Source organism: Eucalyptus grandis, chromosome 2 (assembly GCF_016545825.1).
Source record: "Eucalyptus grandis isolate ANBG69807.140 chromosome 2, ASM1654582v1, whole genome shotgun sequence".
Classification (NCBI taxonomy): domain Eukaryota; kingdom Viridiplantae; phylum Streptophyta; class Magnoliopsida; order Myrtales; family Myrtaceae; genus Eucalyptus; species Eucalyptus grandis.
The window spans coordinates 38780668-38800441 of NC_052613.1; the positions used below are offsets into that span (position 1 = coordinate 38780668).

The 19774-nt window shown below is 39.2% G+C and overlaps 2 protein-coding genes across 2 annotated transcripts; one reads left to right on the forward strand and one right to left on the reverse strand.

The window, feature by feature from the left end:
• Positions 1-430: 430 nt before the first annotated feature.
• Positions 431-7542, reverse strand: LOC104432697 (pumilio homolog 2). The gene is made up of 9 exons (XM_010045200.3): positions 6237-7542; positions 3944-5475; positions 3708-3849; positions 3486-3593; positions 2919-3131; positions 2722-2832; positions 2013-2207; positions 1042-1216; positions 431-896 (listed from the first exon to the last, which is right to left on the reverse strand). Exons 1-9 carry the CDS (start codon positions 6840-6842, stop codon positions 862-864), a joined length of 3117 nt encoding a protein of 1038 aa, XP_010043502.2. The 5' UTR covers positions 6843-7542; the 3' UTR covers positions 431-861.
• A 3752-nt stretch (positions 7543-11294) lies between these two features.
• Positions 11295-13110, forward strand: LOC104432698 (zinc transporter 1). Its single transcript, XM_039305323.1, has 2 exons — positions 11295-11989; positions 12494-13110. The coding sequence occupies exons 1-2, from the start codon at positions 11344-11346 to the stop codon at positions 12883-12885; spliced, it is 1038 nt and encodes a 345-aa protein (XP_039161257.1). The 5' UTR covers positions 11295-11343; the 3' UTR covers positions 12886-13110.
• The last annotated feature ends 6664 nt before the right edge of the window (positions 13111-19774 follow it).

A 19774-nucleotide genomic window follows, 5' to 3' on the forward strand; every position in this document is an offset into this window, starting at 1 on the left:
AAGACTTAATTTACAAGCTTAGAGAATCCCTTGCTCAATGTCTTTTTCTCCCTATCCTTAAAAAGGTACGAAAGCCGCTTAATTACTCTTTCTTGGACGGTCCAACCCACTCTAGCAATTCAACAAAGGCGTTGGACAGCAGAGGCTAATAGAGGACAGCGCAAAAGTAACACGGATGTAATAGTTTAGGAATCAGTGATATTATCCCTGTTCTTATTATATCACTTGTCTATGAACCCAAAGAATGGAACCTCAATTTCTTGATCGTTTCTGTCCCAGATACCATTTTTTCTAAAGCAATATAAGGAACATAATTAAATTTTGAGTTGGGCAAGTATTTGAATATTTAAGGAGGAGAATAAACATGATTAATAATTGAAATCCATCCACAATATAAACAAAACTCTGAGCCAAAAGAAGGGGGGCAAAATGAAATAAAGAAAGTCAAATGCATTTCATTTAGGGAAAATTCTGGCCTCACCTAACAACATTAACATCTCTCACAGATAAGTGACATCTTTTGTACATTCCACCTCCCAACATCATATCGATCCAAATTTTTTTACACTCTTTCAGGAAAACTTGTACAGTCATTTACCTTACCAGGAACTTCATCAGCTGTGCTCCTCATCTGCAATCTCGGCTTGCTAGATTTCTCGCGTATAAAACTTGAAGAAAAAGCTACATAATTTACAGTTTCTTTAGCAGTACAGGCATCAACTTTATTTTTTTTCAGTTGGCTCACACTTCTTTCCCTAAAAAGAAACGCAGTGCCACGAGCTGTAGAAACAAAGTAAAATGAAGAGAAAGCTCTCACACTAGCGTCGGTTAGCTATACAAACTGGCTTTGCGTTGTGCAGTCTAGGCAGGGTGTGGAGATTGGGCCATTCTCCTTTCTGCAAATGATTGACCAGATAGTGTCATTTGTGCACAGAGAGAGAGAGAGAGAGAGAACAGAACAAAGTTCTCCTAATGAAAATCAAGAACTCCTCGCCACGGTGCAGGAAACATCCAAGAATTAGTAAGAGAAAGAAAACGCACCCCCAGCAGCAACAAGCTTTTCTATTCGCGCCACAATATGCTTTCCATATGTGTACTTCTTCAGTGCATTCAGATGAACTTTGACCCGCGAAAGAATTAACTCCCGTTGTTGGTCGTCACATGTCTCCAGCACTTTTTGTACAACATAATTGGCAAACTGATCTTTCATCATTGCCTGGATTAAGATAGTTGACAGAAAGAACAGAAGTGCCCAAGGTTAAAAGAAGAATATTCAGCAAAGACATCAGGCTAGATACAGTATCAAGAGATGTATAAGTAAATGAGGCTTCAGTGTCTAGAACATAAAGTCTGACAGAAGTAGTCATCCCTGCAAAGAGCCATCCATGCAACTCGAAGTGATTTCCTACCATGGGATCTAAGAATTAAATAAGAACATGAAACCAGAAGAAAGGTCGTGCAATTCCTCAGTCAATGATTAACCAATATAAGAATGAATTAGCTGAAATAGGCACAATCACCATTAATTTGAACTTCATTATGATCCAGTCCTCTTAAGAAAGACAACAAGACTCCAAAAGCCTCACCAGACAAACAAGTCAACCTAGTCCACAGGTTATATGAGCAGCAAAGCAGGTAATCCAGTGGGTCGCAACGATGCTTAACATCATCCCGAGCATTGATCAGCCCTAAATACCATTTGATAGTTTTCAATTTAGTGATGAAATTCAGCTTCAGAAGTTAGCAAAAGATTATGCATTCCGTTGCATCACATCAGCTTAGATTCACTTTCCAATCTGCCCACCGTATGGGGAGGCAATCCGACTTACCATATTGAACAGCAAACACTTGATATATGAGTACTGCATTTTCTAAAACCAAGATTGACAGGGAAAAATGCATCTGCCACAACTTCAAAAAGAAGTTTTACTCCATCTTACGGACCAAAAACAAAATATTCTCAATATTACGTATTCTTTCAATTCTGGTAAATTAAAATGGGAAGCCCATACCTGAAGAGGTTCATTCTCATCAGTAGTGCCAAGCATCTCATCCACCATCAACTGGCGCTCCGAAGGATCACCAAATGTCAAACACTTCTCCACAACATTAGAAGCAAATTTCTGCTGACTCATCTCAACTATTTTCCCTGTTAATACCTTAATAATAGCAGAACGCTCATGAGGTTTTCCATGCTCCAACACATGCTGTACAAAAAAATGAAAAGAAAAGTAAATGGGATATAATTCCTGGCATGAAGCTTCAATAATAAACAAAAAAGTAAAGCCCATAGCTCAAGGTCTAGAATCTTAATGGTCCAAAAGAAACCGCTGCAAAAGAAATTCATGTTACCATATCCACAATTTTATGAGGCATGAATACAGCAAAAAAAAAAAAAATACCAATCGATCTAATAGTTCTTGATGATTTAGACTATTGGAAGATGAATCTCACATGATAGCTTCTAAGTTGGACCCAATTAACAGTCAGCCGACACAGACAGACAGGGACCAAAGACAGTCAATGTACACAGAAAATTTCCCATTAAAAAAAAAAAAAAAATCTTTCATAATACCTCACTCAAGATAGCGAAAATGTGCTGAGGGATTATCATGCAAGGCAAATAACAAGGACATCATAAAACATGGACCATATCATCCAATCAACAATAACAGCATATGAAAAGGTAGACAAAGGAGTTGTTAGGATATATTTGGAGACCTGAACCACATAATTGCCATACTGATCCTGTGCCAGCATGCTTACAGATCCTAAAATTTCATCCATAACTTTGCTCTGCGTCTTAGGGTCCTTGCAGTGCTCTAATACTCTCTGCCACATGAACAGGAAAGATCTCAGGAACTATACATATCTAAGGCCTTGAAAAAGGGTCTTAAGCGATATGAGAGTTTATCCACCTGTATTACACGGCAACCATAAGGATGGGTTGAAAGGTTCACTACTTGATCAAAGAATGTCGAGACAATAAAATGTATAGCATCTTCTGGGACACATTCAATACACTTCTGGACAACATGATTTCCATTCTGATCACGAACACAGCGCATGACATGACCATCAAGCTCTCCAACCATTTTAATCTTCTGATCAAGATCCACAACCTCTATAGCCTGATGATACAAAGCTTCAATTAGCAAGCTTATCCACAAAATTCAACTTGAATTACAATCAAATTTGCTATGGAACAATGGAATATGTTAACAACTTAGACTCAGCCAAAATATGATCAAGGCTATGTAGATCACTGGCCCAAAACATCAAAAGCTAAGTCAACACATGAATCAGGGAATCAGATGGCATTCCATTGCTCCATTAGATCTCAAACTAAGATGTCCAACCATGTAGTGTCTATGAAAAATGGCTTCAAAAAACAACTGGGAGTATTAAAGGTGCATCGAGCAGAACAAGATGATAGTAGCAAATGATTGCCCAAAAACACGGTACCCCAAATTATCTGATAGTACCTTCTGAATTACACGACAGCCGTACATTTGAAGGCTGAGATCTAACACATGTCCAAAAAGCTTGTTGGCGAGTTCTCTACGCTGGGGCACAAGTCCATGCTCAAAAAACTGCACATGAAGTCATTAATATAAATCCCACAAGAACATTGAGTTGCAAAAACAATCACACTAGAACATCAAGTTGCGAAAAACGATTTCACTATCATAACAAAGCATAGGTACCTTTTGAATAACATAATTACCAAACACATCCGTCATTAAAGCAAGAGCATGGGGCATAATTTCCTCATACACCATGTTTTTCTCATCAGTGGTTGCCGTTTCGAGTTTTTGTTGTATAAACCGACTCCCATATTGGTCCGCACTGAAAAACAAAATTACATGAAGCAAGAGGTCAAAAACAGAAGAGCAGGTAGTGAGCCAAGAAGTAGGAGGCCAATGACCAGGCTGGAGGCTACCTGAACTCAACCACATGACCAGCTATCTCGGACAGCTCGAAACACTTGGTCTTATTACTCTTAAATTCTTCCAGTAGAGAGGATCCAAAGTTCTCATTCATGCCTCCATCCAAGTGCCAGGGTCCTATGACTCCTCCAGCTAAGTTTCTCATCCCTGAAGGCAGACGCATGGAGTCATTCTGCCTCATGGGACTACCAGGTCCAACTGGGGAATTCGGAATGACCGCATTTGCCAAGGGACTTCCAGGATAAGACATTCCGATGCCAAAAGCATGGTTACCATAGTACCCATGATGGTTGGAACCACCAGATTTACCACCAACCCCATACAGTGATTTCTGAGGTGATAACAATGCTCCAAGATAAGCTTTCTGGATTTCAAGTAAATTCAGGTAAGAGCTTCCTAAGTAGTTCCTGTCAACAGGGTCATTAAGAGCAGCTAGCTGAGTAGCATACTCAGATGACCTCATATACTGAAGATACAAGGGATCCATAAAAGGTGCCTGCACAGCACCACCTGACATTTGATTCGCCATCCTATTAAGACTATTTTGTTCAGAGGCAGCAGCCGTCAGATTAGATCCAGTAGCCAAACCTCCTCCCAGCACCCTTGATTCAGTTCCAGGCATTCCAATGGCCGAGGCTGCAGCTGCATTCTCATATAAAGGCGGCAGATTGCCCATTCCAAGTTGACCACCCATTACTGATGCTAATGCTGGATCTAAAGAAAACCCACTTAAGCCATAGTTAGCAAATGATGAATTCGGACTATCTAGATGCTGATATTGGGAAGCTAAGTTGCCCCCACCATTAAGAGGGGAGTTTGGTGAGGCCCTCAAGTAGGGGCTTCGGGAGACAGCAGGAGACTTCTGAAGTTCAACATGTCTGTCAGCTAACAGTGCTGCACTAATATCAGCTCCACCCCCATTGCTAATCACCGGATCAGATGGACTAAGACCAGAAGGAACATGTAAATGCCCAGACTCTGACTTCTTTAGAAACATATTCTGATTACTTGGCAGGCCAAAGAGATAGTCCTGGTGGTTATCAGCATCCTGTTCCATCTTTGGGGCTAAACGTATCTGTTCATCAATTGTACCATTTCTCGACAGGTTCATTTCAGAAAAAGCACCCACCAAGTCAGCCTTGTTATTGTTTGAAGAGGTGCTATGTAAAGAGTGAGGGGCACCAACTGCTCTTGTTTCAGCAGCACCAGCTCTCCCTGATCCAATAGGAGTGAGGCATGGACTAGGAGCCCTGGCAACAAGTTGTGGATCAGGGGTGCTGCTTCTTGACAAAGAAGCACCAAGAGCTGCAGCATATGTATATGAAGAAGGATGACTGATATTCTGCCCTGCAGATGAACCACCATTAGCACCGGGTCTTGAAGTATCAGCAGATGCCAACTCATTGCGCAAGTGAGTGAGCTCAGCTTCGGCAGAAGCGACCAACTCAATATTTTCATCAAAAGCATTACGGCTTGCTGGACGAGAGGGGTGCCCCGTGATCGGTGTTGCCTGTCCCAAATCGTCCTGTAGAAGTAATAAGCAAAAACCAGCCAAATCAGGAAAGAGAAATGGTCATAACAACAAATAGAACATTATATAGATTTTGTAATTTAATTTTTTTTGAAATCACTGAAATTGCTTTTATCTTCAGGCTAGAGATTGGACCAATGTATTGCCAGCTTATATTGCTATCTTCCTTTGCCATTACATCGAATCACTCTTCTCCCCCGCTAGCAACCAGCAGCATATAGATGCAGTGCTCCGAAATATGAATATCGAGAGCACTGCATTATCAGTTTTGATATTTGTTAAAAAGCAGAAAATGCAAGTATATACATACATGCATATATGTGTGTGTGTGTGTGTGTGTGTGTGTGTTTGTGTTCAAAGGCGAAGGACTGTAAGATCGTGTTTTAACTCGATTTAAGATGATCCATAAATGAGATTAATGATTTCTTTGGAAAAATTGGATCACTTGGAGATTTAATCCTACTTAAAGATTTCCTCAGTTTATCCCACGCGAGAGGTTAAGAGCTTTCCATCAATCTGAAACAATCTAATTCACATTAAGACAAAATGATGCACGATACTAAAAAGAAATAAAGTATCGCCAATACAAAAGGTTCGTTTAAAGACCCCTCAAATGTAGGAGCATTTAATGTGACAAACGCGTGGCTCTCAAAGAATGACTGTGATATAAATGTCACAAGAGACCGAATACATAATTTAGATTCACTTATCGAGACTGAAGAACTTAATGAGACGTGCAATTAAAGAGAGATCACCTGAAAAATTTCAGCAAGGCTCTTTTTCTTATTCCCTAAGCCTAATCCAGACAATCCAATTAAACCGTCACCTCCCCAGTCAGCCGAGCCAAGCACCTTCTCCGAGTCAGATTCAACCCCTTGTTTTCTGGAACTAAACCCAGGTGGCATAGAATATAAAGACCTAGTTCCACCATTTTCAGGCCTACTCACTTTTCGTTTATCTCCGATACCACCTAAGGCTGAGCCACTACCCTTCAGCCTCTGAGCAAACCTCCAGTCCTCCTTGGAAAGTAACGGGGGTGGAAGACGTGGGTTCAGATTCACATTAGAGTAGTAGTAAGAATGGTATGCTGGATCAGACCGTAGCTCCTCTTCGGATGCGAACCCATTACCGTTCTTAACCCCAGAAAAGTCTGGAAACACGGAATTGCCACCGACTCCGCCGCCAAACAATCCTCCAACTGCACTTAATGAACCCTCAACAGTTGGAGGAGCAGAGCCACTTCTGAAAATATTGAGCTCCCGCTCCCGATCGTCGGCCTCTGCCCGTCGCTGCTCCCGAAGCAGCATCCCAATCTCCTTCTCCAACTCATCTCCAAACGATCCGTCGCTGCTTCCCAACATCGGTCCGCTATGGCAATCGCTAGAAGAAATCCTCAAAAACTCAAGCCGATTCGTAACCCACGACCCAACTGACGATCATCACGCCCTACCCATTAACAGCTCATTTGATCAAAACCCATGAGCAGAAAACCAATCCTAAGCTCAAGCACAGCATAAAAATCGAAACTTTAACGGGGAAAAACACCTAATTTCCATATCCTCCCCCAACAAAACCGCCTACTTCGAGCTGATCAAGCTCTCAATCTCCAAAGTCAGGAATGTCAAGCAGTTATCCCTCGACCTACCTACGGGTTCTCAGCTGTATCTACATACGAAATATACACAGAAAAGACACAAGACACTTATGTACTCGTGAATTGGGTCTGGGAATTTCGCCCGGCTGCGAAATTCCAGCGACGAGTTTCCACGTAACGTCGACGAGAAAAGCCCGACGCCACCGATAATCCGAGGGACCAGAGTGTTGCTGCCAGAACGAAAGGGCACAGCGCAAAAACTGAAATAAAAACGAGCTTTGGATTCTTTAGGAAGAGGGAAAGAGGTGCGGCGCGGGGGGGAGGAGAGAGACAACCGACGGCCCAGATCAATCCGGCGGCGATCGGTTCTTACAAGAACCCTTTAGGGTTTTGTTACATTTGAACAACGAAAGAGGAGGAGGAGGCCGAGGAGGAGGCGATTACACACGTCCAAGTTTAAAAGGGGGCAAAAAATTGAGGTCAGGGAGGGGAGGTTTCTTTTTTTCGTGGGGGCGCTGCGGCCTGTCGCGATTTTAATTTTAATTTTAATTTTAATTTTTTTTTCTTAAGTGAAAATCTAATAATCGATTTTCCTAAATCTGAGGGGGTAAATTGACCGAGCGATAACCGACTGACGTAAGTTAGCAGAAAAAGGGAGAAAAATTATAAAAAAAAAAAAAAATTACAGAGAGGTGCTTTTGAGTTCGCGAGGAAGAATCTAGGATCGACACGTCAGCCGCATAGATTCGCTGGTCCTCGCTCCGGACCAAGGCCCTTTCCTCATCGGGGGCCTTTTGCTCGCGTGAAAAGAGCGAGGCGGCAGTACAGGTAAATTCCCGCAACCTCTTTTCACCCGAACCTTAAAAAAAAAAAAAAAAAAACTATAAAAAGGAAAACACGCTCCTGTTTTGTAAAAAATAAATTTTCGCCCGGATATTTCCTTATTTTTCTCGTTGGCCATTTCCTGTAGCCCCCCTCTCTCTCTCCCTCCCTCCTATATCGATCACCTCGTCCATGGCTATCACGAGGATAGTAGTTCATCTCGTCCATGGCTATCGCCAGGATAGTAGTTCTCCTCGTCCATGGCTGTCACGAGGATATGATGCACAAGTTGCAGATTGTGATTTTTTTTTTTCTTTTTTAGGTTAGAAAGTTATATAGGTCATGTTTTTTTGTCCGAAAGTTGTAGATCGTGTTGATGAGTTGGACTATGAAATTTTTTTTTTGCCCCTTTCTTATTACCTTTTAATTAGGTCTAGTGGATGTATTTCATTCTTTCAACAAATTGTCTTGTTCTTCAGTTATTTGTCAACATCGATGTTTAAGTTATTCTACTTGACTGCAAATGATGGAATAGAATCATTTGAACTAAAGGGTATCACGTTTGCACCGTGTATTGTAATATCGATGACTATCCTAACACAATCATAAAAAGAAAAAAAAAAAATTCATGAGATTCTACAACTCTTTTGAAACAGTATATGTTCGGTTATTAGATTATGGGTCACGCTATATGCTTCCTCTCTGGATGTGAGATTATCAGCCTCACATTGGATTGTCACTCTTTGTCACCGTAGCTTATAACGCAATATAGTAGTAACAAAATTAGTCAATACATTCATTAAAAGTTTTAACCTCAAAGTCTTTGTAGACAATGAGAAAAAAAAAAAAACAAAATTACTTAGGTTTTCCCTCGAGAACCCTTCAAAATTATCGGACCTCTTTCTTAACCAATGATTTAACCGCGTGTCAAAAAAAAAAAAAAAAAAGAACCTATGATTTAACCGACCCTGGCTTTGAACAGGAAGACATGGAAACCCTACCGAGAGAGAGAGAGATTGGGCTCGGAGAACGTTCCGCCTCTTTTTGCTTAGTGGACTGTCGTCGCGGCACTAAATCCCAAGTCCGTGATTTAAGGAGGCCCACCGCACCACCTCCTCGGCCTCGTTTCTCGTCCCCCGTTCCCAATTTTATCATTTCAACATGGGTTTTTGCCTCGCGAGAGAGCTGAGTTTATTCCGTCGGAATCTGAAAAGAGTCTCGCTGGATCATGTTGCGCAGACCTTTTGATAGGTCATAAGCCAATTTATTAATCCATATGTAATTGGCCGAGTTGTTATATAGATAAGCTATATTCAATCATGTCGTGTAAACCTATCACAATTGGTCATGAACTCATTTTTAACTCATATATAGTACGCTAAGTTATTATATAGATAAGTTATATTCGATAGAATTGGTCATAAATAGATTTACAATGCTAAAACTCATTATAATATGTATGTTATATGGGTTTTCAATTTACTTAGACTCAACCTACCTTAATGACTCTCTCTTATCCTCATTCAATCTCGTGCTCACTCACTCTGCATTACCATCTCAGTTTGGATGTGAATTTTTCTAGATTGGATTAAACATAGAAGTGTTTTAGCAATATATTAGATCGGTTATGTGTCAAGTAAAGTATGGAAGATTTGAAATGAAATGAAATACGAGTCAAAATGAGTTAAATGGGTATGTTTGGATTTGATCATCATTTTCATCTCAACTTGATCTGCATATTCGATGAGTCAAATGCCGTGTCACCATCACCTACGGACACACATACTATAGAATGTATTCATTACACCCCCATCGTTCAGCAAGGTATAGAGAGACAACACATTTTCAGTAATTTAGGTTAGACATATTGCAATTTGTCCGTTCCTTGCCAGTCGCTATCCGATAATTGTTCCCTTTGGCTCGAGATATCCGGAGATATACGTTTCCCTTATTTGTTTATACTTAGGGCATTGCTCATTGCGGGTACCGATGGATTCGGTTCTATCCAGCGTCGTCTCGCGAAGTCAGGAACGATTGGTCCCCCACTGATTAATTAATTGGAGACGCATGGTTCATGCTTTGCATAAAACGTCATTTTCCAGCCAACTTAGTCGAGTTTGCGATCATGCGCCATAGAACCCCATGCGAGCTTAGGTCATCGGTACAATCTTTCTCCGGAGATCGAAGAAAGTGGCCCATTAAATTCGCATTTTTTCGCAAAAGTCCTTGTGTTTGTATGCAAAGCTGTTTAAATTAATCAAGAATGTGTTGATATTCCAAGGCATCGGAATGAATAAGTCCCTATCGTCATAGCCTTCGCCATCGTAAGGTTCCGCTTTGTTACACCTGAGGAAAACAATATCGGCGTTCCTTAGGTTAAGTGACAACATCCGAGTAATTAACCGGGTAAATATCAATTGTTGATAATAGGTATCAAGTTTGAGTCCAAAAAAGAAACTCATTGGATTTCTAATTAATGTAGGCATTCTAAATGAAGTTTCCTATTCTGAATCCAAATGTTGCAAGTATAAGATGTAGGTGTGGGTTTTTGTGCCTATTAGTGAAGGGAAGAGTTTTGGGCCGTAACAATCAATAGTATGCTCGTGCCTCCAAATTACATTTTGAAGAAATTGTGAGTGTTTCGAAGCCACTAAATCTCATGTTTAAGTTTTGTGAAATCTTTTGTGAGATTGAAAGATTGTTTTGTGAAAATTTTCAAGTGTTGATGAACATTGTTTATGCGATTGCGTGTGATTAAGGCATGTGAAACACTGAAAGTAGTTAAGTGATTGTGTGTGATTGTAATTACTGGAATCTTGTTCTTTCTCCTCCATGAAAGAGGTTATATAAATACATATATCTTTGATATTCGATTTATTTCCTAGTTTTATTTATTGTTCCGTCCAATCACTTTTCCCGCATTTAATGTACACATGAACTCGACGAATCGTGCTAGAGATTGGTTTCCAAAGTTAGTTCTTCAAATGATGTGAAAAGCTTTGAGATATCTATATAAATGAACCATCAACAGTCAATCACTTTTTCAGGAATTGGGGTGAGGATAATTTAGTTTCAAGTATGAGTTTCGATTCCCACGCTTTGCAAAGAGGTAAGTCAAAAGTTTAAGAGTAAGAGTTAGAATAAGAGTAGAGTTTTGCGCTTGCATTGCATTCTCATTGATCTCCTGTTATTGAATAATTAATTATCGAGGTTGTTTCGGTTAGGATGCCCCGAGATCATTCGATGCCGAACGAGACCGTCCGGAACAAAGCCGGCCGATGAGCTGTTTTATTGTGCAGTACAAGAGCCTCAAAGTCAAACCTGTACTACCCCCCATCAGATTTTGGAAGCTCGAGAGTCATTCAAACACCACCCCCGGATGAGTTCTCTTCTCGTCCTTCTCCTATAAACGCAAGCCACATTTTGATCCAACCCAATTCGTTACCATGAAACTGATCTCTTCGTCAATGGCTTCTCTCCCAACTTCCGCAGCTCTCAAGTCAACCCTCCTCTTCTCCGCCGCCCACCTCTTCCTCCACTTCACCCTCTCCGCCGGCCACGGCGGCAGCGACGGGTCCCCCGACACCGGCAGCACCCCGGACTTGCACGCGAGGGGCCTGATCCTGGTCAAGGTATGGTGCCTCATCATCATGCTGGTGACCACCTTCGCCGGCGGCATGTCGCCCTACTTCTTCCGGTTCAACGAGGCGTTCTTGCTGCTGGGGACGCAGTTCGCGGGCGGGGTCTTCCTTGGAACCTCGCTGATGCACTTCCTGAGCGATTCGACCTCGACGTTCGGGGATCTGACGGACAAGAGCTACCCGTTCTCATTCATGCTGGCATCGGCCGGGTACTTGCTGACGATGCTCGGGGATTGTGTGATCATGTACGTCACCCGGAACGTCGGCAACAGAGATTCGGCCGGCAAAGTCGGAGTCGCAGAAGAAGGAGGGCCGGATGAGAACGATCCGAGAGCGAAGGAGGACGCGAATCCGATGTTCTTACAAACCGCGTCTCTCGGGGACACGATTCTGCTGATCTTGGCCCTATGCACTCATTCCATCTTCGAGGGCATTGCTGTCGGAGTTTCAGGTAATCAAGTTTAACTAGCTCACGGATTTCCAAATTTCACAAAATCTTTTCTAGTTAAATATAACGCTTAGTACTCGCATTAGAAGATAGCTGAATATGAGGGCGGGACAAAGCCAATGGTAGCTAAATGTATCATTCTGCAAGCACTTATATGAGCCTCACCAAACCTTTTGGGAGCCCAAGGCTTAATTTTGATATCATCAAGATGTAAATACCAAACATCAGGGATATATGGTTCATTTAACCTAGTCGAAATCACATCAAATTGTGATTAGCTGAATATAGAGTAGAAATTGTTAGGTTTTGTTACATTCAGCTTTTGTTGGTTTTGATTACTTATGGAAGTATATGTTAAATAGCCAAGGAAAAAAATTGCCCCTTCTAAAGTTTGAATCGTTCTAAGGATCGATGAATTGAGAAATATTAATATGATATCACGGCACTTTTTTTTAACGAAACTTCGTTATTCTAATTAATTCCCTCCTTTTGTCATTTGGATGAAAGTGACCAAAGGCGATGCATGGTATAACCTGTGGACGATATCGTTGCACAAGATATTCGCGGCCATCTCGATGGGAATCGCCCTCCTTAAGATGCTACCGACGAGGCCGTTCCTAATGACCGCAGCGTATTCCTTTGCATTCGCCATTTCCAGCCCCATCGGGGTCGGAATCGGGATCGCCATCGACGCAACGACGGAAGGCCACGTTGCCGATTGGATCTACGCCATCTCCATGGGCATCGCCTGCGGGGTGTTCATCTACGTCGCCATCAACCATCTCATCGCCAAAGGGTTCAAGCCTCAAAACAAGTGCGCCTTTGATACTCCTTTCTATAAGTTCCTGGCTGTGCTTCTTGGGGTGGCTATTATAGCTGTTGTCATGACTTGGGATTAGCATGGCGTCTACCTTCATCTTCGCGAGCGTTTATTTTGTCATGGATGATATGAAGAAAAATCACGAAAGTTTGTTTCCTTTTCCTCGCATATTTGTGTGCGATCAATGTTCTCATGTTATATACAGCTTTTGGGACCATTTCTGAATTAATGTGTGATCATACTATTTTGTTGAATTACGTGTTGGGAATAAAACTTGAGGAGTGATCAAGTGTATTTTTAGTAAGTCTTCCATTAGAGGATTAATTCTTGTGCGAGAAGTGTTAAATTAAGTTTTGAGTTTGAGCTTATCAAAGAACTCTGCGAATCCACGTAGAAATTCTAAATCCCAATGGGATATGTGATTTGACAATCTAGCATGTTAGACTGAAATAATTTTTACGTTGGAATTGGACTTCTAATTCGAGTCAAACATGTCATATAAGAACATATAGAAACAAATTTCTACTTAGTCATTACACACTAGGGCAAACAAGAGGAATGTCAGAGTTTTCTCTCTGTAAGTTTTTAAAGAAAGTTATACGTAAAAAAATGTGATGTAACACTTGCGGGTTTGATTTGGGTGTATTCTACGACTATGAAACATTTAAACAGTTGAGCAATTATAGCTTTGTAGTTCGCTGGATTCATAGTGGATTTTTTGGTAGCGAGCTCTCTCTGTAAAATAGGTATTGATGCTCAAATCGAATCACATAGATCTTTGGTGTCCTTATCATTCATTACTGATTTTTCTAGAGATTTTTTTTCTCGTTAGACTCGAATTGCGAAATTCGTTAGTTTTCGCGTTACTTTACAACAATTAGTGGCCGAGCTAATCTTAGGGTTTCAGATCTAATTTGGAGCTTTTGCTTGTCTGATTATTATCTATAAATGACATGTTTGAAATTATGTTTGGAGCAAGAGTTGACATCGAGAATTCAACGAAAGGAAAAACTTTCAGTTGTAAAACATTAATATGCATGCCCAATCAACAACCGATAATTTGTGAAGGTGTTGGATGAAGAGGAAAATTGCTAGAAACCGTTCGAGAGGCCGATAAGCTAGGGTTGATGGAAAAGGAAAAAAAAATGTAATCCTGTTGAATCCTTCAGATGAGGTGATAGCTAAAGTGGTCAAAGAGAAGTATGCCGCAACATGGAGGTCAAAACTTTTAGTTACTTTATTTGAAGAAGGATTTGAAGAATCATTTGGATATGCTCAAAAGCATGTTTAATTACGACTAGATAACGGACTTCCATCAGAGCCCATTTAGGTGAGTTTAACAAACTCATGACGGACTTGAAGAATGTTTATGAGGCATATAATGAGAAGCAAGGCACAATATTATTGGCATCTCAACCGGATTCTTATCTAACACTTTACTGATTCACTACTATAGTGGCGTGTTAACATTACAACGGGAGAGGCCAAGTCCGCCTTGTTTTCTAGTGGCAATTGATTTATGAGAAGATACATAGCTTATGATATGGCACAAGGTTTGGCTATTTAGGGTAGTGACAAATATAGAGGGTTTGGAGATAGCAGATGGATGACTCATTTTAAATTGAGATCCAACAATTGGGACCATTGATGTTATCATTGCAATGAGGTAGAGTACTGTAGAAGAGATTGTCATAATTATAAGAGTAAAGAAGTTAAGGTGGAATCTATAGGCGATGATGAGCAATATGACTTGACTTCAAATGCCAACTTGAGGTAGAGAATTGTTAAATTATATTTCAGGATTGAGCTCAGGAAAGAAATCCAATTAATATATAAATTCCAAATCTAGATAGAACTTGTGGTTTTACGTCCGAACAAGTGAAGAAATAATTGCAATACATTCCATATTGAAGTTGAATTCCTAGTTTGAGTCGGCATATTGCACAAAAACAAACGAAAATGAAATTCTACTCTGTTATTCCACACTAAAGCAAATAAGAAGGATTGGGAATATTTTCTTTCTATGTGTTTTCTGAGTATACCCACACTAGAATATGAGATAACACTTATAAACCTCGCTTTGAGAGCATTTTAGGCTAGGAACACTTGAGTAATGGAGTGATTATAACTATATAATCTTCCGGATTCATAATGACTTAACAGTTGACTTTCTCCAACGAGTAAGTGCTAACATTGGGACCGAACTACGTAACTCTCTAGCCTTCTTGTCATTCCTCATTGATTTTTCTGATAATTACTTCTTATCAAATTAGACTTATATTGTAACATTTGTTAGCTTCAACGTTACTTCACAACAAGAAAAATGCCATGTAATTTTATTCACATGCATTTGTATACGTACATAGTTTTGTCGCAAAAAAGATGAAGACGGATTAATGAACCTGTGGGGTGGTGAGCCTTATTTTTTAAGATCACTCATATTCGCACTAGAGAAAGTTTGGACAAGTTTGGGAGCTTTTCCTCCCGCTGGACCTATAAAAATTTGCCAACTTAGTAGTCTTTCGACATCAAGATCCTGATTAAAACAAACACTTCGCCTAGAAGAGTTACAGAAAATCATATACTACTCAAATAATGTGCATTTTTGCATCTCGATATTTCATGAAACTACATTTTACGGCTTCGTACAATTTTAGGGTGTGAAGCGAAGAAGTTAAAAAGTAGGAGATGTAAAGTTTGATTTCAAGATTAGAGAATGCAAAGTGTCACTAGCTAGGGAAAAGAATCTAAGAAAGATTCTTGTAATATACATAACTTATTAAAGAAAGAAGCCTTCTTAACCTATACTTTCTAGTATAAGCTAAGGGATAGTTTTGTAGTGAGCTCTTCTAGTGTTTCTTAGTGTAGGTCGAGGGTGGGTAAGCATAAAAATATACTTCACGTTCTAATAAAGGCGACCCACCAAATATGACATTGGCTGTGTCGGATAATTTGAGGAGGACGTTAAAGAGTCGAACTTGTCTGTGCACCTAATCTGTGCACATGTTTTCGTATCTCATTTGTTTAGCCAATTCCAAGAATCTTAAGTTGAATTATTATTATTTAGACTCGTTATACTATATTAAGTCAATCACACGTCAAGAAAAAACGAGAGTCACCTCATAAGTCTCTTGAAAGAATATAAATATATTTTACGAAATATTTCATTCACAACAATTGATTCTATTCACCCCGTCATTTACGGAACCAAGTTTATTACGCATGTTTCAAACGTCTATTACATCCCCGAGGTACAAATATATAATAGAGCAACCAAGTGACTCTGTCGGATCACAAGCAAATTACCAGGGAAGGAAGGTTCTTTCTAAAATATATATTTTAACATCTACAAACCCATGGACTTCTGTAATCTTATAATCGATGAGGAGATGTCAACTTTGCATGCATGTTAATTCAAGAAATCAAGGAAGCAGGCCATCAACGTCCGTCTAAGAGCGACGCGTTGATCTGCGTATTTTGTGCAGCAAGTATACGATGGTAAGGTTAAAAAGAGTACATCACAAGAATTGTAGTGGGTGCAACTACAAAATCTCTGTCACTATATCACAGATTTAAAAAACCCTGAGCTCAGTTCTTAAAAAAAAACTCAAGAAAGAAACTGGGGGAAGAACCTTTGAGGATGAGATTCCTTAGTGTCTTCAATATTCCAACTCACTTGGAAAGAAAAGTTTCGATGAAAATTAAGAATATGATGTCTAGGTATCAAGACGTTAAAACAAAGAATGCAGTCTAACTGGCTCCTACCTGGTGAGATTACCGTAGGCAGCCTCATTGGTAGAAACACCCCTGGAAGGGAGGATGCAGACAAGGTTATCATCTACCAAACCTTGCTCTGCAAATGACTCCGAGGTAGGCCCCGGTTGAGGTTGATGATGGCAAGGTTAAAAATAGGACACGACAAGAAGTGCAGTGGGTGCAACTACAAAATCCATGTTTCTATATGACAGCGTTACACTCACCTTAATCAATGAAGCAAAATCTCGAGCATGCCCATCCTAAAGAAAATGCAATTTTCTTCCTATCAGCCACTCTAGCTTCATAGTGAAGCTTGCGAGATTGATTAATTCGGTGGTTAATTTTTCAATGTGAGAACCAAGAAGAAAGACGCTACCTAATCATTGTTACTCGTCATGACTCGACTATCATATCCATATTGTCAGTTTGTTCATGACCACGCTATGTATGTCTCACTTACTGTAGTTCTTTAGATTCATCATTATGTCAAGGGTATCCAATTTCGTGACCTTCACTTTTCTACTCCTTAGATTTAGAGCTTATTCTAATATTAACCGAGCAGGTGACATTTCAAATTGTGACCCCACTACACGCTACTTTTCTTTCCAAGCAACTTACTTATCTCATGGCGTGGCAAGAAATAGACCATAATCGCTCAATCTAGAATGGAAATAGATTATCATGATCTTGCTAAAACAACACCAAAAATACTATGGTTGCCATGGTTACTAGAAAACACGGGAGTTTGTCATAGTGGTTGGATAATAATTTATTACAACAATCAAAGTGCTACTCAAATAGCACATAATACTATGTTTCTGTTTCAAGAGTGCATCAAGCACATTAAAATATTTTGTTAGTCTATACAATATCATGTTTTTTGTTAAATTGTTCTCGAGTTCGAGCCATGATCAAAACATGACTCATTGGAAGATTTTGATTTGTTCAAAATTGACGTATCTTCGATTTTGATTGTGAAAGGCTTTGCCGTTACAAAAATAAATTAGAGGCACACTTATTTTATAGGGTTAATACTACGAAAAACCCCAAACAGATACATATATGAAAAATTTATCATAAACTAATTTTTTTATCACTAAAAACCCAAAATTAGTACACATGTTACTAAATTTTTTCCAAATTAAATTTTTTACCACTAAATACTCATGAACTAGTATATTTATGACAAATTTATCATATGTTAGTTTTCATTAAATTGGATTGATACTACAAAAAACCACAAATTGATACACTTATTACAAATGGAAGGTAAAATATATGTCATCTAACTCAATAATTTGACGGTAAAATTTAACAGAAACTAACGGAGAGTAAATTTGTTATAAGTATACCAGTTTAAGATTTTTTCTAGTAAAAAACTAATTTTGGATGAATTTATCACAAATATATCAATCTATGAATTTTATGGTTTTTACTTTATTTAATAATTATTATTTCACATTTGGGTCAGGAAGAGTTTGATGAGGAAAGAAATTAAAATAAAACAAAAGGATTTTGCTTTTATGTAGACATGGCCGCTTAGTAGCTCTAACGAAGGAGCTGCGCCGCGAAGAACTGAAAAATAATAATACCAGCATTCTTGTTTCAACCATACGCGGGCTCTTGCTTTGGACTTGAACACCCGGTAATTTGTGCTATGAGCAATTGTAACTTTGATTCTCCAATTATAATAAATTATTTATTACTAGCTCTTTCTGTGAAGTCAGTAGTGACACTAAAAACGAATCATGTAAATCTCTAATGTCCTTAGTATTTTTTGTTTATTTCTCTCGTTAATTTGTATTAAATTTTTTGCTAGATCCAATTAGTTTTTTTGTTTATTTTACAACATTTTTCATGAACTGTTTGTCTCATCTCCTACTTCGATGGTTGATCAGGCTGCTAATATATTCACTAAATCACATCCACTTGGCATTTTTTAGATCTTGTCTCTAAGCTTCACTTGACTTCTTTTAGGTCATATTGAGTTTGAGGGATATTGCAGATAATAAGAAAATTCTACATATCTCTATTGATTGTGCAAATCCTTGATTAATCATAATTAATATTGTAATGTCTTGTTACTTAAATGATCACGTATATTCTATCTACTATTCATTATAAAATACAAAGAGATATAATTTTTTCCCGCATATTTTTTTATTGTGGAAATACGTGTTGGAGATAGAACTTGAGGAGTGATCAACTTTGCCTTCAGTAAGTCTTCCATCATATAACCTGGATTAATTATTGTCTACGAAGAACAACGAAGAGTGTGATCATATATATGCATATTTATACATAGTTATGTTGCAAAAAAGATGGACACGCAATTAATCAACATAACCAAATTTTGTTCAAGATGACTCATAGCGGCACTGGAGAAAGTTGGGACCAGTTTGGGAGCTTCTCCTCCCAAGTTATGCTGTTGACTTATAATTTCTAGCCAACCAAATAGTCCTTCCACATAATAAATACGTTTGCATCTCAATATTTCATAAAAATACATTCTATGGCTTTGTGAAATTTCAGGGTGCGAAGTGTAGAAACTAAAAATTAGAAGATGCAAAGTCTTGATTGTAAAACAGAGACATGCAAAGTGTCATTAGCTAGGAAAAAGGACCCAGCAGCAATTCCTTGTCATATACCTTTTTCTAATTAACCAAAAGAAGACGCATTTGATAGAATTTGGACCGTCCAACCTAAAAAACGTGGTGGCTGGGCCTCGAAGATGTCATGGACTCCGACAAAAATCTTTCGATAAAGAAAGGTTGGACGTGGATCGGGCAACATATTTAGAAGCCTTCTTAACCTATACTTTCTTGTGTAAAGCTGAGAATAGTTTTGTGATGAGCTTTCTAGTGTTTCTAACTGTAGATCAAGTGCGGCCCGCATAATACTATATACTTCAGGTTCTCAGAGAGGCTACCGATCCTTTAAGACAACAAATTGTTCTGGATAACTTGAAGGGACCATTATGGCGTCGAACTTTTTTCGGGCACTTAATCCGCACACAAGTTTCCGTACCCGAATTACTAAGCCAATTTTAGGAGTTTTTAGTTGAGTTATTCATTATTTATATTCGTTTTCACTAGATCGAATTAATCACCCATCATAAAAAACAATAACCGTATCATAAGTTCGTCAAAAAGATGCAAATAAATATCATGAATATCCCATCTATGACGATCAATTCTTTTCACCACGTGATC

What these genes read in the sequence shown, in the direction of transcription:
- LOC104432697 (XM_010045200.3), bottom strand. Translation starts at nt 6,842, where the DNA reads ATGTTGGGAAGCAGCGACGGATCGTTTGGAGATGAGTTGGAGAAGGAG. An exon ending in GCCTTGCTGAAATTTTTCAG is followed by an intron (nt 5,476 to 6,236) that starts GTGATCTCTCTT and finishes TTACTTCTACAG; the next exon opens with GACGATTTGGGACAGGCAAC. An exon ending in GGTCATGTGGTTGAGTTCAG is followed by an intron (nt 3,850 to 3,943) that starts GTAGCCTCCAGC and finishes TTTGTTTTTCAG; the next exon opens with TGCGGACCAATATGGGAGTC.
- LOC104432698 (XM_039305323.1), top strand. Translation starts at nt 11,344, where the DNA reads ATGAAACTGATCTCTTCGTCAATGGCTTCTCTCCCAACTTCCGCAGCT. An exon ending in CATTGCTGTCGGAGTTTCAG is followed by an intron (nt 11,990 to 12,493) that starts GTAATCAAGTTT and finishes TTTGGATGAAAG; the next exon opens with TGACCAAAGGCGATGCATGG.